Genomic DNA, 27,806 nt, shown 5'->3' on the forward strand with positions numbered 1-27,806 from the left:
CGCACTTGTTTCGTTTTAATTTATGGGTCCATGTGCAATTAAGAATTTACTTCTTACATTCGTTTATTTATTTTTTTACTTATCAAAGACAAGACTTAAGGATTTTAAGCATTAAAGAGTGGCATATTTAGGACAAAAGGAAATTATTCTGACACTTTTGCATTTCTACACGACATTGAAGGGAAAGATCAATGCTGCACAGATAATTATTTTATTTTTTTTTTAAATTGCCTTGACTGTTGCAAGGTTACCTTACATTTACATGATCAAATTGTGATTGACTATCTTATTTCTTCCTGGAGTAAACAAATTATGACTAGCTCTTGAGCAAGAATTAAAGCACTGTTGGCTATTTTTTTTTCTCAAAACAACGGAATGCACCATTTTTTAGTAAAAACTAGAAATTAAACATCCAACCATTAATTTTATTTTACTTAGAGAGCATTACCTTTTAACACTGAATCAAAAGCTGATTGCCTAAATAGCACAATGCATTTAGCTTAGGAAAGACTTAGTTTCCAATAAATTATTTAATTATTTAATTAATAAAAAGTTGTATCTATTTTTGAAAAAAAACAAAAACTTTAATTTATTTAATGATTGTTTTTCAAAAAGAATTCTCAAAATAGATACAACTTTTTATTAATTAAATATACTAGATGGATCACAATATTTTCTGGATTACATAGAAGTGACTTTTGAACCGGGATCAATAACTCAGAATCTAAGCATTTTTATTTTTTCCCAATAGCACATAAAAAAATATATTAATTTTTCTTACGGTCGCGAAAAATCCGGCCTGAAAAATATTGATCCGGGTTATTTGTTGCAGTCTTTCTAATAAATCAAATTATATTGTATTCCATCTATTTTCAAAGAAATATATTCAACATTTCTAATATTTTAATACAAAAAATAAAAAAATTATGTTTTCAAAAAAAAAAAAAAAAAGCAAAATGCACAAATCCGGTTAACCAATAATCAGACTCAAATCAAATTTCTGGTTAATGGTTAACCGGACTATTTCAACGGGTCCGGAAAATGGAGGACCGGAAATTTGATTTGAGTCCGGTTACTGATTAACCGGTTTGGGTAGTTTTGCAATTTCAACAGCTAGTTGGTTATTTTTTTTAATTTTATTTATTTTTTGAATGTCTTAATTCCGAAAGTTTTATTTCTAACATAAAAAAAAACATACCAAAACATTCTTGTTCCTGGGGATTTTGAAAATAATCCAGGCCGTTTCGCCATTTGCAGCTTCAAATACTGGAATTCGTACAGGCATTTTGCGATCCCAATTTTTTCTTCTTCTAGAGAAGACTTATTAAAAAACAAAAAAAAAATGATTTCTATGCAAAGAGAGTCGAGGAAGAATTTATTAACCAAAGTTGATAAAATAAGATAGCACCAAATTAATTGCAAATAATATTTTTAGCCTTTTTATTTTGCACACAAAAAGGTTTTTGATTTTATGATTTCGATACGAATATTCGTTGCAATAATTTGGACTAGAAATAAATTTAAACTAGTTCGTTAATTTCTAGTCTAAATTAATTGCAAAGAATATTCACATAAAAAATATAGTTCAAATTAATTTGTACAGAACAAATTCTTAATTTTATAAGATGCATGCATGATGTCTCAGCCTAGTTAAAAGAACTAGATTTCATTTCTTTGATTCTGTTAATGAAAAAAATATGCTAATGAAAAAAATAGATAAAAACTAATCCCCTGTCCTAAGAACTATAATATGTTTTGTCCCACAAGAAAATATTTTCTAGATCCATCTCTATAAATACATATAATAAGTTTGAGGTAGAATGAATTGAAATATTTTTTCATTTTTTTCTTCGAAATTTAAATTCAAACTATTATTAAAAATAAATAAACATCATCGACATATATGATGATCCCTCCTTGAAAAAGTATGAATATAGTTACGTAAATTCCTAGCACTAGTTATCCAATAATAAAACATGATGGTGTGAATATACCCATTTTTTTTGAGAAAGAAAATACCCATTAAAGATAAATATAGAATTCACTGTTCTTACAAGTTCAATATCATATGAAATTCATTGAGTAGAACTAGAGTGTTCTTAAGTTCACCAAGTTTTATTTAGAGGTGTTGGGTCGGGTCGGGTCGGATCCGGATACTATTATATTTGGACCCGTATCCTAAAAGTGTTCGGGTCTGAATTTCGATCCATACACTTATCTGTTTCAATTCGGGTCGAGTCCGGATCCGGATACCTATCTACCCGTAGATATTTCGGGTTCAGTCTTTCGGTTCTGGGTAGATATATACCCATAACTTGTTTGTAGATTATCGGGTTCCGGATCCGGAGCAGGTATATGTCACAAAAAAATCAGGAGGATGGAGAGAAAATAACTTTTGAAAAAAAAATATTGAAGAAAAGATATAATTTTTAAAAAGTAAAATATTAGAGATGACGATTTCATTTTCTATGGTTCAAAAAAATATGAATAGAATACTAATAATTTGTAGAAATGACATATCAATGAGAGCAATAAATTTCCATTATTATACAGAGGATATCAAGGCAAATATTGAATGATGTATTCACAGTAATATATTTTATTTAAAAAATTAATGCGGTTGTTATAGAAGGAATAAATTTGGTATCCATCTATGTGTATAAACATAGTGAATATGTTACTGCATTTTATTTTCTCATATTCAAAAATGTACTAGGCTCACCACGGCTTATTCAAAAATTAATATGCAAAGTTATATTTTTATATATTAATAGTTATTAATATATGTTTTATCGGGTATTTATACGGGTATCGGGTCCGATAATTAAATGAAACCCATATTCTACCCATTACAGTATCGGTTCCGGTTCGGATCTAGGTCGGATATTAAATTATTAATTTTGTAACCATACCCATAATTTAGCTGGTTATATTTTTTAAACCATACCCTATCCAAATTAATTGGATCCGGTTCGGTTCCAGATCGGATCCGGGTAATCGTGTAAAAGTAGCACCTCTAGTTTTATTATGAACTCAACTCTAAAATTTATTAGATTAACTTCATATGACGAATCCGAATCATTCAAACCCATCTACCTTATGAGTGATGCATCTAAAAATTAAAAAAATTTGAATTAATTTTGTATAGAGTCACGATCAAAAAAATGAATGCATTAAAATTAATTTATAAACCATTTAATTTTGACTGCTTGACTTTATACTAAATTAATTCGAAAGTTCAAATTTTTTGTATGAAGACGTATCACTCGTAAGTTAGACGAATACAATTTGGATTCGTCATTTAAAATCAATCCGATAAATTCTAGAGTTGAATTCACATAAAAACTTAATGGACTTAAAAACATGGCAGTTCTACTCAAATTCATTGTATACCTTCAAGTTGCCACTTTCATACTGCAAATATTTAATACTAGACCATGTGCACCTAAGTTATTCCCTTACAACCATTTTAAAATAAATAAGAAAACGGACAGGTCAAGAAAGTAGGCGTACAAAATATTGATCACATCCACACAACTCTTTAAAAGGCCACATACAAATTCCATCCCCTTCCATTTAACTCAAAGCAAGCTAGAAAGACTAGTCTCTAGCTCTAGAGAAAAATGTCTAGTACAGCACCATTGCTAGAGCCCAAGAATTGCGAAGGAAAAAAGAAATGGGGATTGGAGAAGATAGTTGATGTAGAGGAAGCAAAGGGGCAGTTGCTCTTCGCATTGCCTATGATTTTGACGAACATGTCGTACTATGCCATCACGCTTGTGTCTGTCATGTTTGCCGGACACCTCGGTGATGCCGAGCTCGCCGGTGCAACACTCGGAAACTCGTGGGGTACCGTCACTGGATTGGCCCTCATGGTATGTACTTGTTGTTAACCTTATCCAATTTGAAGATAAATAATAGTGTTTGTTTTTGTGTTTTTCTGATTAAGATTAATTAGTTTCATCTTCCTATTTTTTTTTCTCCTTTTTATCCGGTGGTGGTTGGGAAATTAATTTAGTTCATATTTCCTTCTAAATGTTTACTATGTGATGACTGTTGGTGTGTTAAAATCTGAAATCGTCATAAATGCAAGACTTTACTTCTCTTTAAAAAAAAAAATGATGTACATCGATCTAAATTTTATCCTTATCATAAATTAATTACTGACTATATGAAAAATATTGTATTATTTAGTCAAGTCATAACCTAGCTTACATATAAGTGTATTTCAGTTAAATTATCAACAATTGCATTAATTAGTTTACAATTTCTACGGCGTTGTTGTAGTTGAACTGAGACTGAGATAAACAGTGTGTAATCTTAGCATATTAATGATATTTCAGATTGAATTAAAATATAATTAATAGTCTAGATTAGCTAGTAATTATTAACATATTAAGTCCAAACAAAGTGAATCTGTTCGAACAAGTTATTTAATTACGAACCATTTCCGAACCGATGTCGTGAGTACAAGTTATCATGTCAATAAACAAATAGTTATATTTCCGAACCGATGTAGTGAGCACATTAAGTTATCATGTCAATAAATAGATAGTTCTATTTCCGAACCGATGTCGTGAGCACAAGTTATCCTGCCAATAAACACAGAGCAAGATGTATGAAAAAATATATATATATGTCGTGAACACAAATTATATGTCTACACACAGAGCAAGATGTCGTGAACAGTGGCGTAGCCAGGATTTGAGCCAGGAGTAGGCAGAATTTTTTCTCCTCTGGAATCGTCTCTTTCGATCCGTATCACGCCTTTGATTTTTTTTTTCTTTCCAAATTGCCCTATTTGCACACAAACGGCTTCAGGACTTCGGGTTTGAATCTTCTTCTAAATGAGTTGCTGCTATATTAAAATTAACAATGCAAAAAGAGTTGGGCTGCAGCTACGAAATTATAAATAAATAAATTGTCTTTCCAAGGTAAATTATCTTTTATCCACTAATATTATGTTAGCATAGGTGAGCAAATATTAACCGACCAATTTGAATCGGACGCTCAAAACCAAGTAAATTAACTACAGTGTTCTTAGAAAGTTGTAGACAATCCGCATGACATTTAGAGAACTCAGCAGGGTCATGGGACCCACCATGTTAAATATTGCTGCGTAGAAACAAAAAAGTTACTGCTGCGAAGATCAAACGGACAATGTTAACTGTTGTCCTCCAGTCAACCTGATCGAACAGCCTACGATTATTTCAATTCTCCTGTGCAGGACACATGTTGGCGTGACGTTGCTGCTTTTGTGGACTAAAACAGAGGTAGGCACGTAGTAAGTCAGGGGTAGGCAAACGTTAGTAATCAATACAGGAGTAATTAAATTTCAATTTTTAGGGGTAGGCAAGTGCCTACCCCTGTGATGAATTGGCTCCGCCTCTGGTCGTGAACACAAATTCTATTTCCGAACCGATGTCGTGAACACAAATTATATGTCTACACACAGAGCAAGATGTATGAAAAAAAAATCTGTTTAAAAAAATATTAATTTTTCTTTCTATTTTATTTCATTCTCTTCTATTTTTCCATCTATGATCTATTCATTTACTCTCCATCCAAACAAGTTCTAAAAAAAATCGCATTTTCATAACACTTCATTTGAGACCTATCTTCAACACTTGACTTAGATTAAAGCTTAATAAATATCTTCTTTCATAGCACACGTTCAATATTCTGTTATTTTTATTATTATTATTGAAAGCTGCTTAATTAGTTTTCAATGTTTGCTTCAGTTAGGACGTTGCCATTTTCAAACTTTGCTTCGGGATAAATTTTCAAACATACTTTTAAGTGATCAAGAAAACTCTAGTCAAATATTTTACAATCCAAAAAATATAAAATTTGGTCTCCAAGTACATTTTAATATAGAGATCGCATCTAACGTTTTGGATTGACTTTTTGAATTTTAAAAATTAAAAAATGACTTAGTTGCGCAAGATCTAAAAAATAATCGATTTGATATTAGTCAACCTCCTCTCTCTCTCTATAGTTATATATATTGAGGAGGGTTCAAATGCCTCCATTTTTTGTGCCTCCACCATGCCTCCATTTTTAAAAACTTTAATAATTCAAAATTTAAAACTTAAAAGTCAAAATAAAACCGTTGGATATGATCTACATCATTTTATTTATGCACGTGCAAAAAATTATTACATTTCAATTTTATTTTGATTGTCATCAAGAGCTTGTAAAAAATGAACTACTGAGGGTGATTTCTAGACGTTGATTTTTGAACTTATTGATTCACATAAAATCAAAATTGAAATGTGATAATTTTTTATGAGTACATAGAGAAAATAATATAGATCACATCTAACGGTTTTATTTTGACTTTTAAGTTTTAAATTTTGAGTTATTAAAGTTTTAAAAAATGGAGGCATGATGGAGGCACAAAAAATGGAGGCATTTGAACTCTCCTCATATATATTTTACATCTCTCTAGTCAAATCATCCCTACTGTTCCAGTCATACTTGCTTATCATGAGTTATATTACAATTTAGCTGGAATTCAAAACTTTGCCAATAAAGAGATGAGCTACGGCGAGATATGGAGTAAAACGCATTTGTACTTCATGTCGTTTGAATTTTCAAAATTAAAATATAGTACCATGGAGCACCAACTCATTTTACTCCATGGCTCACCGTAGCTCATCTCGCCAACAAATATATTTATATATATTTTGTGATCTCCGCATGTGGGGCTTCTAGACTTGTGATTGGATCATCTGCCCTCCGGGTTGCAGGAAATTTCTATTCTTAGAGTCACTGCTGGGTGGAGCCGGAGTTACTTTTAAAATTTAAATATTTAATTTTGAGTCCACCTGGGACCCACCAATAGTGACTCTGGAGACAGAAATTTTCCGCCCCCGCATGAGATTTGGTCTCTCTAGACTTGTGGTAGTACATACAAAGTTCAATATTTAAATATCTAGATAGCTGCAACCGTGACTTGTACCCATCAATATTCAACAGTGCATTAAATAGTAGATCAGGATGAACCCGTATCCTCTCAGGTATTGCACAATTATTGCAGAGGATCACTTACTTTACGGTTTGAGATTAAATCTCAACCGGCTTGGGATTCGGGTCACTGTAGGGGCCCCATTTTTGGGCTTTGAGATTCGTGCCAAGTTAAAAAGTACGGTTCAGATCTAGTAATTGTAAAAGATTCCCTTATCAGGTATTGGAGAGGATGTGAATTCGATCAGGATGGGGAGAAATGATTTGCTATGTACTGTGATGCGTAACTAGATTGCATCCATAAAATGAGGGTTCCGGACTTCCGGTTGACTACTCTCAACTAGCTGTATATATAATATTAATTTATATACATATACAATTTAAGTCTGGAATTATCTAATGATTTCTATACTATTTAATTTCCCAAAAAAAAATGCAATAATATAAGCCTAAACAACCAAAGATATGAAAAGAATAGAATCAGCAATTGTAGTATTTTATTCATAAATCAATAAGCATAGGTTCAATGATACGGATCTCACATGCACATTTCTAGCTCTACATGTGAACTGCATGTACTTGAGACTTGACAGAGATCCAATAAGCAAGTAGATCATTTTTCTTTTTTGTTAAATGAACAGTAAGCAAATTTGTTAGCATGCAAATTTTCAAAAAGCAACTGACAGCAATCTGACAAAAGGTTTATAATTCTTGTACGAAGAACAGGAATTGTTTTCTACCCAGTAGTGCATGAGATTTGGTCTCTCTAGACTTGTGGTAGTACATACAAAGTTCAATATTTAAATATCTAGATAGCTGCAACCGTGACTTGTACCCATCAATATTCAACAGTGCATTAAATAGTTGATCAGGATGGGGAGAAATGATTTGCTATGTACTGTGATGCGTAACTAGATTGCATCCATAAAATGAGGGTTCCGGACTTCCGGTTGACTACTCTCAACTAGCTGTATATATAATATTAATTTATATACATATACAATTTAAGTCTGGAATTATCTAATGATTTCTATACTATTTAATTTCCCAAAAAAAAAATGCAATAATATAAGCCTAAACAACCAAAGATATGAAAAGAATAGAATCAGCAATTGTAGTATTTTATTCATAAATCAATAAGCATAGGTTCAATGATACGGATCTCACATGCACATTTCTAGCTCTACATGTGAACTGCATGTACTTGAGACTTGACAGAGATCCAATAAGCAAGTAGATCATTTTTCTTTTTTGTTAAATGAACAGTAAGCAAATTTGTTTGCATGCAAAAATTCAAAACGCAACTGACAGCAATCTGACAAAAAGTTTATTCTTGTACGAAGAACAAATAATTAATTTGACTTCAATTGTATTCATTGTAATTTATACCGCTGGTATTACAAAAATGATTTTAAATGAGCATTTGATCAGTCCTCTTATTTGAAAAAAAAAAAAAAATTTAAAGATTTATGGATGACTCCCATTTTTTTTTTTAAACCTGTGGTTGATCCTTAAAAATTTAGCTATGTTCCTAGACATAATGCAATTAATTAATAAATAATTTCCTCTAGTATCTAATATCTATGTGGGTGTGGCTGTTGACTGTAAGTACTACATGTCTATATATATAGTTACAAATTTTTTGAATTATTCCCTGATAATTCATAAGTTTGGTGATGAAAAACACTGAATTATTTAGTTGACCAAATTATTCGCAAAAAAAGTTCGATTTTCTTTTTTCTCCTTTGTGGAACTAAGATTTCCGATTCCCAATTCAAATGATTCTGAACCATTTTAAATTATGTACAAATTATTTTTTAATTATAAACTTTTTACTTGTTTGGTCGATCTGAATAATTTATTTATGATCATATGAGATATATAACATGTGAGACGCGTGCTTCAGACGATTTTGTCGCTTCTCACTTTTCATTATTTCCTTGCATTTTCTCCGCATAAATGGTTGGTACAGATAGATTCCGTGTCAGTTGCCAGTTGGCAAGATTATAAAAAAAATAATAATAAAAAATAACAGAGGTTAATTTACTCAGTTGGATTATGAACAGAGTTTTTATTTTTATTATTTGAGTGAAGTGCTAAGTTTAAATAGCTGATCTAAACCGTTTAATATAATCTCTATATAAAAAATTTCTTATGGATCAAATTTTACATTTAAAAAAAAAAAAATTTAACATATGTAAAAAATCACTTGATCTTAAAATTCTAGACCATTCAAAAGTTTATACAAAAATATACATCTGTGCTATGCATAATAACGTATATCTCTTATTTGTATCTATTTTTTTAATATGCGTTTTTTTATTTTTCTAAAAGTTTGAATATGAATATATATATATATATATATATATATATATATATATATAGGAATATGCTAGCATGCTATGCATAGCATAGAGCCCCTCCATGCAACGCCTTGGATTTCGACTTTTCAAAATCCTAACAGTCGATCCAAACCGTTCATCTTGTTCTCCATATTAATGTGTTTGGTGACCAAATTTTACATTTTTTGGAATTTTTTTACTATTTCTTTAGATTTATTGAAAATTGCTGTTTTCAGCAAATCTGGACCATAAAAAAACAGCGATTTTCAATAAATCTAAAGAAATAGTAAAAAAATTTCAAAAAATGTAAAATTTGGTCTCCAAATACATATTAATATGGATAACAAGATGAACGGTTCGGATCGACCGTTAAGATTTTGAAAAGTCGAAATCCAAAGCATTGCATGGAGAGGCTCTATGCTATGCATAGCATGCTAGCATATTCCTATATATATATATACACACACACACTATTAGAAAAAAAAAATGATTTCATTAGTGTTATATCTACATTTATTCTCAACTTGAACATATGAACTTAATTATATACATATGTACGTAATGTTCTCTGAAGCCCTTTCGTTATACAAAACATTTCTAATACAAGCCCTTTGTTACATGCTCTTTTTTTTGTTGAGCCAAGTTTAACAGCAAATTTTCTCAAAAATTTGAAAAAAAAAGTTTGTCCTTATGTAAATAGACCAGTACTTTATGACTAACCTAATAGCAGCCGCCTCCCTTGAATTTTGATTTTTGGTGGTGATCTATCGGTATCGATCGACTTTACTCCTTGAAAAAAATTTTGCCGCCCTCTGGATGTTTAATTTGTAATTCGGGTTAACAAGTTCTTTTCCTTCTTCCATTTTTTCCTTGACTCAAAACAGACGTCTTATCCTTTTAACAGTGACATATATATTACATATACGGTATATGGTAATTTTTCTCATCAGAGTAGAAACCAATTCACTGTACCAATTTGGTGTAAGGTTTTATGGTTACATCAAAACATTATAGTATTCAAAGATAAGTTCATACTTCATAATTAACTTGTGAATAGTCATGTACGTACATGACAACGACACAAAAATATAATAATCGAGAAACTATTTAAAAAATATATGAAAAAAATTGATGAATTGTTGATAACGAATAAATTACCAGTACTGATCACATCCATAATTGTACCAATATTAGGGACAATCATGAACAGTAACTATTTCATGTTTAATTAACTTCACTTGTTCATTGCAACACTACAGTTAATGCTACACACTACAAATACACTGATTATAACTAATTATATTTTGGTATCAGTCTTAATAGGAGTACCAGGTACCAGTTAAATTGATCATGACCTTTTGATTCTACTGGTAATGGTCATGTATTCTGGCATCAGAAATTGTATCGGTACTGATCATAGTCAAGAAAATCATATCCATTACTTCCATAATCTCTCTCTCACACACACACTAAAATAATCATTTTTTCTATTTCAGACTGGTCTAAGTGGCTCTCTCGAGACACTATGCGGCCAAGGCCACGGTGCAAAATTATACCGCATGCTCGGCATCTACCTCCAATCATCCCTTATAATCTCAACAGCCTTCTGCATTCTGGTCTCCCTTCTATGGTTTTTCTCAGAAGAAATCCTCCTTTTACTACAACAACAACCCGAGGTGGCCCACATGGCAGGTGTATACCTGAAGTGGCTCATTCCTGGTCTATTCGCGTACGGCGGTATACAATGCATCCTGAGATTCCTCCAGACACAGACAGTTGTGATGCCACTTGTTGTGTGCTCATTGGTCGCTCTACTAGCACACGTCTTGATCACGTATTTGTTGGTGCATGTGTTCGGGCTCGGGTTCGTGGGGACCGGCATTGCTGGGTCAATTTCATTATGGATTTCTTTCCTAATGCTTGTGGGATACGTGAAGTATTGCAAGGATTTCAATCACACGTGGGAAGGGTTCTCAATGGAGGCCTTCGAGCATATTTTGCCGAGCATGAAACTCGCTGTTCCATCGGCAATTATGGTCTGGTTAGTATCATGTATGCATGTGTGTGTGTGTGTGTGTGTGTGTGTGTGTGTGTGTGGTGTATGAATTGGTTCATCAAAATGATCACATATTCCCATTCACATTTGAGAAAACATATGGTGTCGGTATGAATTTACCGGTATACATTTGGTACATGACAAAGCATGCACTTGATATTACCTGTACAGTACTGCAACTACAAGTAATATGTTTAATCGATCATGAAACCAATCAAAAAGAGAAATTTTATTTTGCAAAATGGACATATGGACTCCGAGTAGTTAATTATGCTACCATTACTAGCTGGTACATGACAGTAAAAGGTAATTAATAATAAAAAAAATATCATATTTAAATAGTACTTCTGTTATTTTTCATTAATACAGCTTTGAGTATTGGGCATTTGAGATTCTGGTCTTGCTTGCCGGTCTGATGCCAAATTCCGAGCTAAGCACTTCATTAATTGCTATGTGGTATATAATTTTCTTTTTATGTACACCTCTTAATTTCGTCTCACTTTTATTGTATTCTTCAAACATTACATACTGACAGTTACATGTAATGCAGTGTGAACACAGAGGCAATTACATACATGATTACATATGGATTTAGTGCAGCTGTGAGGTACTTAGAAAGAAAATTTCAAGTTTCAAATCTTATCTTCATTGCTAATTTCGTGTTATACTAAGTTTATGGCAAAATTATTTTCTTTCAGCACACGTGTTTCGAATGAAATCGGAGCGGGAAACATACAGAAAGCGAAAAATGCTGTATCAGTGACACTGAAACTGTCAATTCTTCTTGCCTTGACTATTATTCTACTACTGGCAATTTGCCACAATCTGTGGGCCAGTCTCTTTAGTAGTACCCAAGATATCATTACTGCATTCGCATCTATGACTCCGTTGCTTGCCACTTCGATCCTTTTTGACTCCGCTCAAGGAGTTTTATCTGGTCAGTTTCAATTGTTGACTACTTGTCGTATATAAAATCATCAATAATTTGTTGCTGAAAGTCACATTATGGTTTTTTCAGATATATCCAGTAGGGTTATTTTTTTTTAGAAAGGCCTGACATAAGCTGTCAGGGGATCCAATAGGGTTATTATTTTATTTTTTTAACTTTCCTTACAAACCTGACAGCTGTACTTAATTTATTTATTCATAAAAAAATAAGTTTCACAGCTATTCACTTGCTACTTAATTCTCCTTCATATGACATTCTGAAAATTGTAATTGATAAATTTTTAGGTGTCGCGAGAGGATGTGGGTGGCAACACTTGGCAGCATGGACCAACTTAGTAGCCTTCTACTTCATCGGCATGCCATTGGCGATTCTCTTTGCATTCAAACTAGAATTTTACGCCAAGGTACTTTTATCACATCTTTATGACCCACACAGGCTAAGTGTTTTTGTACCAGTAGAAAATAGATCTCAAATCCGCTAGTATTATATATTTCCAAAAATCACATCTTTTTATCAAGGACAATATGCACATGTATTTTTTATGATTTTTAAAGTTGTTACATCCAATGAGATATTTTTATATTGCACTATACATATCATCTAATGAAGTTTTAATTATATATGCAAAATTTCAGGGATTGTGGATGGGTCTGATATGCGGATTAGCTTGTCAAGCAACTATTCTTTTGATCATAACCTTGCGTATCAAATGGACCAAATCAAACGTGACAATGCAAGACGAAGAGCATGAACACCATGAACTCCCCGTCTCGGCTATTTAAAAGCCAACAAGCTATTATGATTACTTTGGTTCAATAAATATGTATGTGTAGTAGAAACGTAATAGAATGAAATTTTGATTGAACTTTTGGAATTCTTCATTTTTTTTTAATCTTTTTGTAAAATTTGCTTATCAATGAACCCCAATTAATATTCAATTGTCATACAAGAACTACTGCACTTAAGATTATTCAATGAACCCCAATTAATATTCAATTGTCATACAAGAACTACTGCACTTAAGATTATTCAATGAACCCCAATTAATATTCACTTGCAACACACTCTGAAAACAGTGAAGTTATATCATATATGTATGCACCAATGATCTCCTTATTTTGTTAATTTCTTGCACCATTCATGCATTTTGGTACCTATGCTAGTATCAGGAATAAGCACTAAATTTGTGGGCCCTCTGCTCCAGCAAGATCTCTGTAAAACTTTAGTTTTCCTTTTACAGAATGGTCCATATCATACCATGTTGCCTAGGCCTTGTAATTTTAATGGATGGATGTAAACTGTAGATATATAATAATAGGCCCAAAGCAGATATATGATATTGGGAAGATGGTGTATGTAGTGGGCCTATTTTGGATCAGTTTCTTTTTTCTTAATTTTTTTCATAGCTCAATCACATCCTGAGCGTTGTATAAATTCTATATTTAGCAAGACGGTGTTGGTGTATGTTTTACAAGGCAAAACTCAGAACAATAAAATCAAAGCACATAAACAAAGTATTAGTGATCTAATTAAGTAACCAATGTGCTGTTAGAATATTGTTGGTTTTACCTGTTACTCTGAATCCGGAGGAAATTAAATTATTTGTGTGTTCATTGATGCTTTTAATCAATTTGCTTTGCGTTTACAATCTTAATAACACCAAAACTCTTTTTTTTTTAAGTAATCAATATATCAAATGAGAACTTAGATCTTCATTTTTCATCCAAAAAAAATAAACACCAAAACTCACATAATCACATCTTAGCTTATGTATTTTGCTTGTTCATAATTTTATTTGTTCTAACTTCTAAATCAAACAAATTCTTAAAAAAAATGCATAAAATTCTTTAAAAAATGTTTTTTTTTTTGTATTTACAGTGAGTTTAAGTATCTGTTGATTTTTTTTAATTATTTTGGCAACACAAATATCTCTCTAGTTTATATCCTTGTAATAATAATAATTACTATTATATTATAATTATAATGAGGAATGTTTACATGCTTTCATCTTTTGTGCATCCATTATACCTGCACTTTTTTTTTAATAGCAAAATTATTAAAACTTATATGTCAAAATAAAATCTGTTAGATGTGATCTACATTTATATTAAAAAAATATTACTTTTTTATTTTGTTTTTATATAAATCAATAAATTGAAAAATCAACATTCAAAATTTATCCATGTCAATATATTTTTGCAAACTCTTGATACCGATCAAAATAAAGTTGAAATGTCATAATTTTTTATACGTGCATAGAGAAAATAATATAAATGAAATCTAACAGTTTTATTTTGATATTTGAGTTTAAAAATTAAATTATTAACTTTTTTAGTTTAAAAAATAGAGACATGATAAAGACATTTATACCCTCTCAATTATAATATAATATAGTATAGTACATGTTAGTGAAATCAAATTAGAAATTGTTAAATATCTTAAAACAAGATACATAAACTTCTTTGCGTGATCCCAGGCCACAGCCAGCTCGAGAAATCGTACCGTGCGAGCTTTGTGATCAGTTACGCGGTAGGCGTGTATTGATTGGGGACTTTGTGTGGCTTGAATTCGACGCAAATAAACCTTCTTATTATTATATCGTTTATATTGTTTCGACGGTCGATTATGGATTTTGAGTTTATCGGAGGAAGTATGGGATCGGTAGTGGGTGAAAAAATAACCCGTCTAATTCAATATGCTACGAGAAAATCCTTACCTCTCATCATTTGTTGTGCTTCTGGAGGAGCTCGTATGCAAGAATGAAGTTTCAGCTTAATGTAGATGGGTAAAATATCTTCGACTTTATTGAATTTTCAATTCCATGAAAACTTCTTTTTAGTGTCACTTCTGACATCACCTACAATAGGTGGCCAGTTTTGGAATGCTTGGCAATATAATTATTGGTGAACCAGATGCAACCATTGCATTTGCAGGTAAAAGAGTGATTGAAGAAGTAATGAAGATCGAAGTACCCGAGGGTGTACAGGAAGCTGAATACTTGGGCTCATTGGATTCCAATTGTACCACGTAATCTTTTCAAAGGTGTTCTTAGTGAATTACTCGCGTTCCACGGTATCTTTCATTTAAATAGAGGAGGTTTATGAAAAAAGAATTAATACATACATTAGCGAAAACACTCCATGTCTTTTTATTTTTCATAGAAAATAAATACTCGTCTCAATTTTGCGAACAAAATGAGTTCAGTATTGAATATGTTAAATTTGCAACTATTTCTTAGGAACTTTTGTTCGATTCGGACCTCAATAATATATAGAATCTGTATTAAATTTGACATAACTGTTGAGAATGAAGAATAAATTATATTAGACTCGTTAAGCCTCAGATCCATTTAGGAATCCATTTAAAATTAAAGAGAGCAGCTATAACTCTTTCTCCTTTTTTGAGAGTATAGGCACCCGTTAGAATTAATAGGCAGCTGTTATGTTTCCCAACAGCTATATTTTGCTTTAGCCTATAAAAAGCCCAACTATACAATAAAACAATTTGTATTTTTAGATTTAGAAAAAACAGTTGTTGCTTGTGCACTTAAACTTCAATACTTATAATTAATCTCAAACTTATTCAATCAATACAACAACTCCTACAGTGATTCTGCGTGATCAAATCAACTACTACCTTGAGCCTTGTGCTCACCTTGCAATCCTTGAGCCCTTGCGGATCAGATTGTTTTCCTTTGAGCCTTTAGTACTCGTGTTCGGACCGTGTGACTTCCCAGAAGATTGTAAGGGCTCACTGGTTCCACATTGTATTCCTTTCTCATTGGGTAAAGAAATACACACCATCTCGAAGGTCACAGGTCCCGAAGACATATGCATTAGTGTCGAACTCCGTAAACAACTCTCGTATCAATTGTCTCTAAACTCTACTATTTACTTTACTTATTTTATATTTTAGTTTAAGACAAAGTTATTTTAGTTTTTGCCAAGAATAACTATACAATACACGAGGAATTTATAAATTAGACTAAAAGTTAAAAAATGCGCTATTCACCCCCCCCTCTAAGTGCCTTTGGGACCAACAATATGAAATTCATTGAGTAGAACTAGAATGTTCTCACCAAGTTTTATTATGAATTAAACGATAAAATTTATTGAATTGACTTCAAATAACAAATTTGAATCGTTAAAACACATCTATCTTACGGGAGATGCATTTACATGCAAAAAATTTTAAAATTTCAAATTAATTTTGTATAGTTTTTTTTTTTTTTTGAAATGCTTAATTTTGTATAGAGTCAAGTGGTCAAAAATCGATAAAAAAAAATAAATGCATTTAAATTAATTTATAAACTATTTAATTTTGACCACTTGACTTTATACTAAATTAATTTGAAAGTTCAAATTTTTTGTATGAAGATGTATCACTCGTAAGTTAGACAAATTTTAACAGTTTGAATTCGTCATTTAAATCAATCTGATAGATTCTAGAATTGAGTTCACAAAAATACATGATGGACTTAAAATTCTACTCAAATTCATTATATACCCTCAAGTTGCCACTTTCGTACTGCAAATATTTAATACTAGACCATGTGCACCTAAGTTATTCCCTTACAACCATTTTAAAATAAAAAAGAAAACGGAGAGATCCACAGAGTACGCATCAACATTGATCACATCCACACAACTCTTTAAAAGGCCACATACAAAGTCAAGTTACCACACAACTCTTTAAATCCCCTTCCATTTAACTCAAAGCAAGCTAGAAACAGTACTGTCTCTAGAGAAAAATGTCTAGTGCAACACCATTGCTAGAGCCCAATAATTGGGAAGGAAAAAAGAAATGGGGATTAGAGAAGATAGTTGATGTAGAGGAAGCGAAGGGGCAGTTGCTCTTCGCATTGCCGATGATTTTGACGAACATGTCGTACTATGCCATCACGCTTGTGTCTGTCATGTTTGCCGGACACCTCGGTGATGCCGAGCTCGCCGGTGCAACACTCGGAAACTCGTGGGGTACCGTCACTGGATTGGCCCTCATGGTATGTACTTGTTGTCAACCTTATCCAATTTGAAGTTAAATAATAATGTTTGTTTTTGTGTTTCTGATTAACATTAATTAGTTTCATCTTCCTATTTTTTTTTTCTCCTTTTTATCTGGTGGTGGTTGGGATATAATTTAGTTCATATTTCCTTCTAAATGTTTACTATTAATTTGATGACTGTTGGTGTGTTAAAATGTGAAATCGTCATAAATGCAAGACTTTACTTCTCTTTAAAAAAATTTTACTTCGATCTAAATTTGATCCGTGTCATAAATAAATTACTGACTATATGAAAAGTATTGTAATTATTTAGTCAAGTCATAACCTAGCTTACATATAAGTATTATTTTGTCCATACTAGTAATACAAATTCTAGTAGTGTCAGATATTTGATGAGTTTGAAAGATTAATTGAAATTTGTCTTTCTTTTAAAAAAAAATGTTGTCAATTTGTCATAATCTCGTAAGTTTGTATCTTGGATCTGAATTAATTTCGTATTTTATATTGAACGGAGAGAAATTAACCCTAGTATATATATTTGGGTCCACACAAATAGTTAATTTCATTGAAAATGATGTGCTCCTCAAATGATCCCAAATTACATTCCATCTTTTATAATTTACATCTCTCTAGTCAAATCATTCCTACTGTTCAAGTCGTACTTGCTTATCATGAGTAATTAATTACGGAATACAAAACTTTGTCAACAAATATATTTATATAGAGGACGGTTCAAATGCCTCTATTTTTTGTGCCTTCATCATGCCTCTATTTTTTAAAACTTTAATAACTCAAGATTTAAAACTTAAAAGTCAAAATAAAACCGTTAGATGTGATCTATGTTATTTTTGTTGGAATTAATTTCAATTCATTACAACATATGTGGGCTTATATGTAATATAAATATATATTGAATAATAGACTGTCAAAATTTAGATCCGTTATGAAGTGATCAAATTAAATATTATTTGTCGGGTTTAATATGTGTCATGAGAAGTGGGGCATTTAATGTGTAGAATGCGTATTAATAACTTTATGATTTAGTGATGGTCTAAATTATATAAAGTTTGGTAATAATACAATTATGCTATTGGTCCCTGGGGAACACAATCAAATATGACAATGTTCCGTAAATAAGGAAATACCCAATAAGGCAAGTTTTGAATTTAGACCTGCTAAGGATCCAATAAGGAAAATAAGATTAATTAATTAATTAAAGAAAGAAAGAGACATATTCATTTGATTAAATGAAAAGGTTTATTAATCAGATGGAATTCGGTATCTATTCATCTGATTAATAAACCAAAAGGCGCCTATTCATAAAAGGGCCTATATCCTGATATATATAGCTCCTAATCAAATTGAATCGGCATCTTTTTGATAATACAGACGGATCTGTCTCTCTCTCTAGTTTCTCTCTCTACAGAAAACAAAATTAGAGATTGATATCTTGTGATTGAGAAGGGGATTTTCGGTAAAGAACTTGTGATTCGGGTATCTCTTCTTGTGAAGAACGGAGTGTTGTTGTTGCCGCCTCTCTCGCTCTCTCCATCGGACTTGAGAGAGATTGCTAGGAAATCTAAAGGCTTCCGGTGATCAACGGTGATTGTGCATCCCTGGAAGACCATGGCTACTGATCAAGGTAACTTTAAATTTCAGATTATGGTTCACTAGAGGATCGTGGCATATCTAGGGTTTATTTATGCAAATACGGTTCTGCATAGAAATAAATCCAACAATTTTCTCTATGTGCTCATAAAAAATTATCACATTTGAATTTTGTTTTTATGTGAATCAATAAGTTCAAAAATCAACGTCTAGAAATCATCCAAATTAGTGCATTTTTTACAAGCTCTTGATGACAATCAAAATAAAATTGAAATGTCATAATTTTTTATATGTGCATAGATAAAATGATGTAGATCATATCCAACGGTTTTATTTTGATTTTTAAGTTTTAAATTTTGAATTATTAAAGTTTTAAAAAATGGAGACATGGTGGAGGCACAAAAAATGGAGGCATTTGAACCCTCCTCATTTATATATATATATATATATATATATATATATATATATAGAGTACGGCTAGCGCGCTTCCTCTAGCATATGGGCGGAAATGCTTCTGGTGAAAAGTTGAAATTTCAAAATCCAAAAAGTCGATCTGAACCGTTCATCTTCTTCTCCATATTAATATCTGCTTGGAGACCAAATTTTACATTTTTCTGAAATTTTTTACTATTTATTAAGCCATTTTGAAAATCACTGATCCAACGGTGGCTTACCAAACAGTAAAAATCAGAAGCTACCGTTGGATCAGCGATTTTCAAAATGGCTTAATAAATAGTAAAAAATTTCAGAAAAATGTAAAATTTGGTCTCCAAGCAGATATTAATATGGAGAAGAAGATGAACGGTTCAGATCGACTTTTTGGATTTTGAAATTTCAACTTTTCACCAGAAGCATTTCCGCCCATATGCTAGAGGAAGCGCGCTAGCCGTACTCTATATATATATATATATATATATATATGAGTAGAACTAGGGTGCTCTTAAGCTCACCAAAGTGTTTGGTGAGCTTGACTCTAAAACCTACCAAATCAATTTCAAATGACGAATCTGAACCGTTGAAACCCGCCTACCTTACGTGTGATGCGTCTACATGTGAAATTTTTAAACATTCGAATTAATTTAGTATAAAGTCAAGCGGTCAAAAAATGTTCAAAAAATGAATGCACTAAAATTAATTTATTAACCTTCTAATTTTGACCGATTGACTTTATACTAAACTAATTCGAATGTTTAAAAATTTCACATGTAGACGCATCACACGTAAGGTAGGCGGGTTTCAACGGTTCGAATTCGTAATTTAAAATCGATTTGATGGGTTTTGGAGTCAAGCTCACCAAACACTTTGGTGAGCTTAAGAGCACCCTAGTTCTACTCATATATATATATATATATAGAGAGATAGGCTAATGTGCATTCGAATGTATATGGTCCGAAGTGCTTACGGTCCAAATTTGAAATTTCAAAATCCAAACGGTCGATCCGAACCGTTCATCTTGTTCTCCATATTAATATGTGCTTGGAGACCAAATTTTACATTTTTCTGAATTTTTTTACTATTTATTAAGCCACTTTGAAAATTGCTGATCCAACGGTGGCTGCACAAAACAGTAAAACCGTTGGATCAACGATTTTCAAAGTGGCTTAATAAATAGTAAAAAAATTCAGAAAAATGTAAAATTTGGTCTCCAAGCACATATTAATATGGAGAACAAGATGAACGGTTCAGATCTATCGTTTGGATTTTGAAATTTCAAATTTGGACCGTAAGCACTTCGGACCATATACATTCAAATGCACATTAGCCTATCTCTCTCTGTGTATATATTTATATATATATTGTGATCTCCGCATGAGGAGTGCGTTTCCTCTGAGATATCTCATATTTTGCGTGACCGACGTGTCAGGTGCCTATTCGGGGTGACGTAGGGGCAGTATTATTTGAGATTTGAGATTCGAGCAGAAAATATTACAACGGTTGAGATTTTCCAAAAAGTCACGCAAAATGTGAGATATCTCAGAGGATGCGAATTCCCGCATGTGGGGGTTCTAGACTTGTGGTAGTGCATACAAAGTTCGATACTTAAATATCTAGATAGCTGCAACCGTGACTTGTATGTTGTATCCATCAATATAACAATATTCAATAGTGCATTAAATATTGATCAGGATGGGGAGAAATGATTTGCTATGTACTGTGATGCGTAACTAGATTGCATCCATAAAATGAGGGTTCCGGACTTCCGGTTGACTACTCTCAACTAGCTGTATATATAATATTAATTTATATACATATACAATTTAAGTCTGGAATTATCTAATGATTTTATACTATTTAGTTTCCCAAAAAAAATGCAATAATATAAGCCTAAAAATCCAAAGATATGAAAAGAATAGAATCAGCAATTGTAGTATTTTATTCATAAATCAATTAGCATAGGTTCCATGATACGGATCTCACATGCACATTTCTAGCTCTACTACATGTGAACTGCATGCACTTGAGAGAGATCCAATAAGCAATTAGATCATTTTTCTTTTTTGTTAAATGAACAGTAAGCAAATTTGTTAGCATGCAAATTTTCAAAAAGCAACTGACAGCAATCTGACAAAAGGTTTATAATTCTTGTACGAAGAACAGGAATTGTTTTTTTTTCTGATTAAATAATTAATCTGACTTGACGTGTATTCATTATACCGCTGATATTACAAAAATGATTTTTAATGTGCATTTGATCGATCCTCTTATTTGAAAAAAAAAAAAAACACTTATAAACTTTTGGAGATATTTCATCCATCTTATTTGATAAGATAATATACAATAATGCAATTAATTAATAAATAATTTCCTCTGTCAGAGTATACATGTGGGTGTGGCTGTTGACTGTAGTATTATATGTCTCTCTCTCTCTATATATAGTTACAGGATTTGTGAATTATGATGGTAAACTGAACATCAAATTATTCTCATAATTTTTCTGATTTTTTTTGCTACTTAAATTTCCGATCCGCATGATTTAAAATTATTTCTGAATTATATAATTATTTTTGAATTATAAATTTGTTGCCTGCCGGATTGAACTCAAATAATTTATTTGTTAATGTGCATATATAACATGTGAGACGCGTGCTTCCTCAGATGATTTTGTCGCTTCTCACTTTTCATTGTTTCCTTGCATTTTCTCCGTATAAATGGTTCAGATAGATTCCGTGCCAGTAGCCACTAGCCAGTTGGCAGCATTATCAAAAAACAAAAAAAAACAAAAAAGTAACAGAGGTTAACTCAGTTGGATTATGAACAGAGTTAGTTGTATTTGGATCCCGAACAAGAAGTAAAATAAATAGTTCAGACCAACTTTCTGTTTTGGTCCCACCTAGTTTTAGAATATGTTTTTTATTATTATTATTTGAGAGAAGTGCATATTAATATATTTATTTTTAAAGTTTAAATAGCGGATTTAAACCGATTCATATGATTTCTATATAAAAATATAATTGTAGATCAAATTTTTACATTTAAAAAAAACAAATATTTTTGTAAGATATGTAGAAAATCACTTAAGATTATAGACCATTCAAAAGTTTATAAAAAAAAAAATATACATCTGTACTGTGCATAATAACATATCTCTTATTTGTATCAATTTTCTTAATATACGTTTTTTATTTTTCTAAAAGTTTGAATATGAATATATATATTATTAGGAAAAAAATGATTTCTTTAGTGTTATATCTACATTTATTCTCAACTTGAACATATGAACTTAATTATATACATATGTAATGTTCTCTGATGCCCTTTCGTTATACAAACATTTCCAATACAAGCCCTTTGTTACATGTTCTTTGTTGAGCCAAGTTTTAACCAGTAAATTTTCTCAAAAATTTGAAAAAAAAAAAATTTGTCCTTATGTCAATAGATCAGTACTTTATGACTAGCCTAGGTATATAAAATTACGGAATCTACTCACTGTTTGAATGAAATTCAAAAAATATCTAATCCGGTTATCCAATAACCGGATTTGTGACAAATTTCTGGTCAATGGATTCCCGGACTCAAAACAATATATCCGGTTAACCATTCACCGGAAAGTTGTATTATTTTTATTTTTTTTAAAAACATAATTTTTTTTATTTTTTGTATTGAAATATTAGAAATGTTGAATATATTTCTTTAAAAATAGATGGAATACAATATAATTTGATTTATTAGAAAGACTGCAACAAATAACCCGGATCAATATTTTTCAGGTCGGATTTTTTGCGGCTGTAAGAAAAATTAATATATTTTTTTATGTGTTATTGGAAAAAAAAAGTAAAAAATGCTTAGATTCTGAGTTATTGATTCCGGTTCAAAAGTCACTTCTATGTAATCTAGAAAATATTGTGATCTTTCTAGAACATTTAATTTAAGAAAAGTTGTATCTATTTTGAGAATTCTTTTTGAATAACAATTATTAAATAACTTAAAGTTTTTGTTTTTTTTCAAAAATAGATACAACTTTTCATAAATTAAATGTCCTAAAAGGATCACAATATTTTCTAGATTAAATAGAAGTGACTTTTGAACTGGGATCAATAACTCAGAATCTAAGCATTTTTATTTTTTTCCAATAACACATAAAGAAATATATTAATTTTTCTTACAGCCGCGAAAAATCCGGCCTGAAAAATATTGATCCGGGTTATTTGCTGCAGTCTTTCTAATAAATCAAATTATATTGTATTCCATCTATTTTTAAAGAAATATATTCAACATTTCTAATATTTCAATACAAAAATAAAAAAAATAAAAAAATTTCTGTTTTTTAAAAAAAAAATACAACTTTCCGGTGAATGGTTAACCGGATATATTGTTTTGAGTCCGGGAATCCATTGACCGGAAATTTGTCACAAATCCGGTTATTGGATAACTAGATTGGATATTTTTCGAATTTCATTCAAAGAGTGGGTAGATTCCGTAATTTTATATTTTTTTTTGGGTATTTATAAAAATTTCGGGAATTTTACTCTCAGTTTACTTCTTGCCATATTCATTTATTCATCATAGAAGAAATTGACTGAATTGTACTAAATTTCTTTTTCAACTTTTAACAGAAGTATAAAACAAGTTCTTTTCCTCCTTCCATTTTTTTCCTTGACTCAAAACAGACGTCTTATCCTTTTAACAGTGACATATATATTACATATACGGTATATGGTAATTTTTCTCATCAGAGTAGAAACCAATTCACTGTACCAATTTGGTGTAAGGTTTTATGGTTACATCAAAACATTATAGTATTCAAAGATAAGTTCATACTTCATAACTTGTGAATAGTCATGTACGTACATGACAACGACACAAAAATATAATAATCGAGAAACTATTTAAAAAATATATGAAAAAAATTGATGAATTGTTGATAACGAATAAATTACCAGTACTGATCACATCCATAATTGTACTGATATTAGGGACAATCATGAACAGTAACTATTTCATGTTTAATTAACTTCACTTGTTCATTGCAACACTACAGTTAATGCTACACACTACAAATACACTGATTATAACCAATCATATTTTGGTATCAGTCTTAATAGGAGTACCAGGTACCAGTTAAATTGATCATGACCTTTTGATTCTACTGGTAATGGTCATGTATTCTGGAATCAGAAATTGTACCAGTACTGATCATAGTCAAAAAAATCATATCCATTACTTCCATAATCTCTCTCTCTCTCTCTCACACACACACTAAATAATCATTTTTTTTTATTTCAGACTGGTCTAAGTGGCGCTCTCGAGACACTATGCGGCCAAGGCCATGGTGCAAAATTATACCGCATGCTCGGCATCTACCTCCAATCATCCCTTATAATCTCAACAGCCTTCTGCATTCTGGTCTCCCTTCTATGGTTTTTCTCAGAAGAAATCCTCCTTTTACTACAACAACAACCCGAGGTGGCCCACATGGCAGGTGTATACCTGAAGTGGCTCATTCCTGGTCTATTCGCGTACGGCGGTATACAATGCATCCTGAGATTCCTCCAGACACAGACAGTTGTGATGCCACTTGTTGTGTGCTCATTGGTCGCTCTACTAGCACACGTCTTGATCACGTATTTGTTGGTGCATGTGTTCGGGCTCGGGTTCGTGGGGACCGGCATTGCTGGGTCAATTTCATTATGGGTTTCTTTCCTAATGCTTGCGGGATACGTGAAGTATTCCAAGGATTTCAAGCACACGTGGGAGGGGTTCTCAATGGAGGCCTTCGAGCATGTTTTGCCGAGCATGAAACTTGCTGTTCCATCGGCAATTATGGTCTGGTTAGTATCATGTATGCATGTGTGTGTGTGTGTGTGTGTGTGTGTGTGTGTGTGTGTGTGTGTGGTGTGTATGAATTGGTTCATCAAATGATCCCATATTCCCATTCACATTTGAGAAAACATATGGTGTCGGTATGAATTTACTGGTACACATTTGGTACATGACAAAGCTTGCACTTGATATTACCTGTACAGTACTGCAACTACAAGTAATATGTTTAATCGATCATGAAACCAATCAAAAAGAGAAATTTATTATGCAAAATGGACATATGAACTCCTAGTAGTTAATTATGCTACCATTATTACTAACTGGTACATGATAGTAAAAGGTAATTAATAATAAAAAAATATCATATTTAAATAGTACTTATGTCATTTTTCATTAATACAGCTTTGAGTATTGGGCATTTGAGATTCTGGTCTTGCTTGCCGGTCTGATGCCAAATTCCGAGCTAAGCACTTCATTAATTGCTATGTGGTAATTTTCTTTTTATGTACACCTCTTAATTTCGTCTCACTTTTATTGTATTCTTCAAACATTACATAATGACAGTTACATGTAATGCAGTGTGAACACAGAGACAATTACATACATGATTACATATGGATTTAGTGCAGCTGTGAGGTACTTAGAAAGAAATTTTCAAGTTTCAAATCTTATCTTCATTGCTAATTTCGTGTTATACTAAGTTTATGGCAAAATTCTTTTCTTTCAGCACACGTGTTTCGAATGAGATCGGAGCAGGAAACATACAGCAAGCGAAAAATGCTGTATCAGTGACACTAAAACTGTCAATTCTTCTTGCCTTGACAGTTATTCTACTACTCGCAATTTTCCATAATCTGTGGGCCAGTCTCTTTAGTAGTACCCAAGATATCATTACTGCATTCGCATCTATGACTCCGTTGCTTGCCACTTCGATCCTTTTTGACTCCGCTCAAGGAGTTCTATCTGGTCAGTTTCAATTGTTGACTACTTGTCATATTTTATAATATCGAAATTTATCAGAAAAAAATAATCAGTATAAAATTATCCCATAAAAGTCACCTCAATTTCACATAAAATGAACAGGCATATACAAACCAAAGCTAATATGAACAAAAAAAATGACATCGAATTGTAAGGTGCATTAGATTTGAAAGGCTATACAAATAAACTGAGTTAGACTGAAACAGATTAATTAATTTTGCACCACTTAGTATGCAGCAAAAATCATTTTGCAAAACTAATTATCCATTTTGGCCCCTCAAAATATTAAAATCATCAATAATTTGTTGCTGAAAGTCACATTATGGATTTTTTAGATATATCCAGTAGGGTTATTTTTCTGAAAGGCCTGACAGAAGCTGTCAGGGGATCCAGTAGGGTTATTATTTTATATTCTTAACTTTCCTTACAAACCTGACAGCTGCACTTAATTTATTTATTCATAAATATTAGGTTTCACAGCTATTCACTTGCTACTTAATTCTCCTTCATATGACATTCTGAAAATTGTAATTGATAAATTTTAGGTGTCGCGAGAGGATGCGGGTGGCAACACTTGGCAGCATGGACCAACTTAGTAGCCTTCTACTTCATCGGCATGCCATTGGCGGTTCTCTTTGCATTCAAACTAGAATTTTACGCCAAGGTACTTTTATCACATCTTTATTACCCACACAGGCTAAGTGTTTTACCAGTAGAAAATAGATCTCAAATCCGCTAGTATTATATATTTACAAAAATCGCATCTTTTTATCAAGGACAATATGCGCATGTACTTTTTATAATTTTTAAAGTTGTTACATAGTAAACCATTTCATCCAATGAGAAACTTTTATATTGCACTGTATCATCTAATGAAGTTTTAATTATATATGTATATGTAAATTTGCAGGGATTGTGGATGGGTCTGATATGCGGATTAGCTTGTCAAGCAACTACTCTTTTGATCATAACCTTGCGTATCAAATGGACCAAATCAAATGTGACAATGCAAGACGAAGAGCATGAACACCATGAACTCCCCGTCTCGGCTGTTTAATAGCTAACAAGCTATTTTTTGTTAAATAATATGATTACTTTGGTTCAATAAATGTATGTGTAGTAGAAACGTAAGAGAATGAAATTTTGATTGAACTTTTGGAATTTTTCATTTATTTTTTAATCTTTTTGTAAACCTTGCTTATCAATGAACCCCAATTAACATTAAATAGTCATACAAGAACTACTGAAAACAGTGAAGCTTTGCACTTGAGATTATTCAATGAACCCAATTAATATTCACATGCAACACACTCTGAAAACAGTGAAGTTATATATATGTATGCACCAATGATCTCCTTATTTTGTTAATTTCTTGCACCATTCATGCATTTTGGTACCTATGCTAGTATCAGGAATAAGCACTAATTCGTGGGCCCTCTGCTCCAGCAAGATCTCTGTAAAACTTAAGTTTTCCTTTTACAGAATGGTCCATATATCAGACCATGTTGCCTAGGCCTTGTAATTTTAATGGATGGGTGTAGACTGTAGACATATAATAAAAGGCCCAAAGCAGATGCATGAAATTGGGAAGATGGTGTATGTAGTGGGCCTATTTTGGATCAGTTTCTTCTTTTT

The 27,806-nt window shown here is 31.8% G+C and overlaps 2 protein-coding genes across 2 annotated transcripts; both read left to right on the forward strand.

The window, feature by feature from the left end:
- Positions 1 to 3,567: 3,567 nt before the first annotated feature.
- Positions 3,568 to 13,301, forward strand: LOC144575070 (protein DETOXIFICATION 19-like). The gene is made up of 7 exons (XM_078325192.1): positions 3,568 to 3,875; positions 10,808 to 11,352; positions 11,737 to 11,823; positions 11,918 to 11,974; positions 12,066 to 12,304; positions 12,601 to 12,719; positions 12,952 to 13,301. Exons 1-7 carry the CDS (start codon positions 3,624 to 3,626, stop codon positions 13,096 to 13,098), a joined length of 1,446 nt encoding a protein of 481 aa, XP_078181318.1. The 5' UTR covers positions 3,568 to 3,623; the 3' UTR covers positions 13,099 to 13,301.
- A 3,735-nt stretch (positions 13,302 to 17,036) lies between these two features.
- LOC144575069 (protein DETOXIFICATION 18-like) lies at positions 17,037 to 27,390 on the forward strand. The gene is made up of 7 exons (XM_078325190.1): positions 17,037 to 17,318; positions 24,654 to 25,198; positions 25,593 to 25,679; positions 25,770 to 25,826; positions 25,918 to 26,156; positions 26,717 to 26,835; positions 27,082 to 27,390. Exons 1-7 carry the CDS (start codon positions 17,067 to 17,069, stop codon positions 27,226 to 27,228), a joined length of 1,446 nt encoding a protein of 481 aa, XP_078181316.1. The 5' UTR covers positions 17,037 to 17,066; the 3' UTR covers positions 27,229 to 27,390.
- The last annotated feature ends 416 nt before the right edge of the window (positions 27,391 to 27,806 follow it).

Source organism: Carex rostrata, chromosome 23, assembly GCF_964058835.1.
Source record: "Carex rostrata chromosome 23, lpCarRost1.2, whole genome shotgun sequence".
Taxonomy (NCBI): Eukaryota; Viridiplantae; Streptophyta; class Magnoliopsida; order Poales; family Cyperaceae; genus Carex; species Carex rostrata.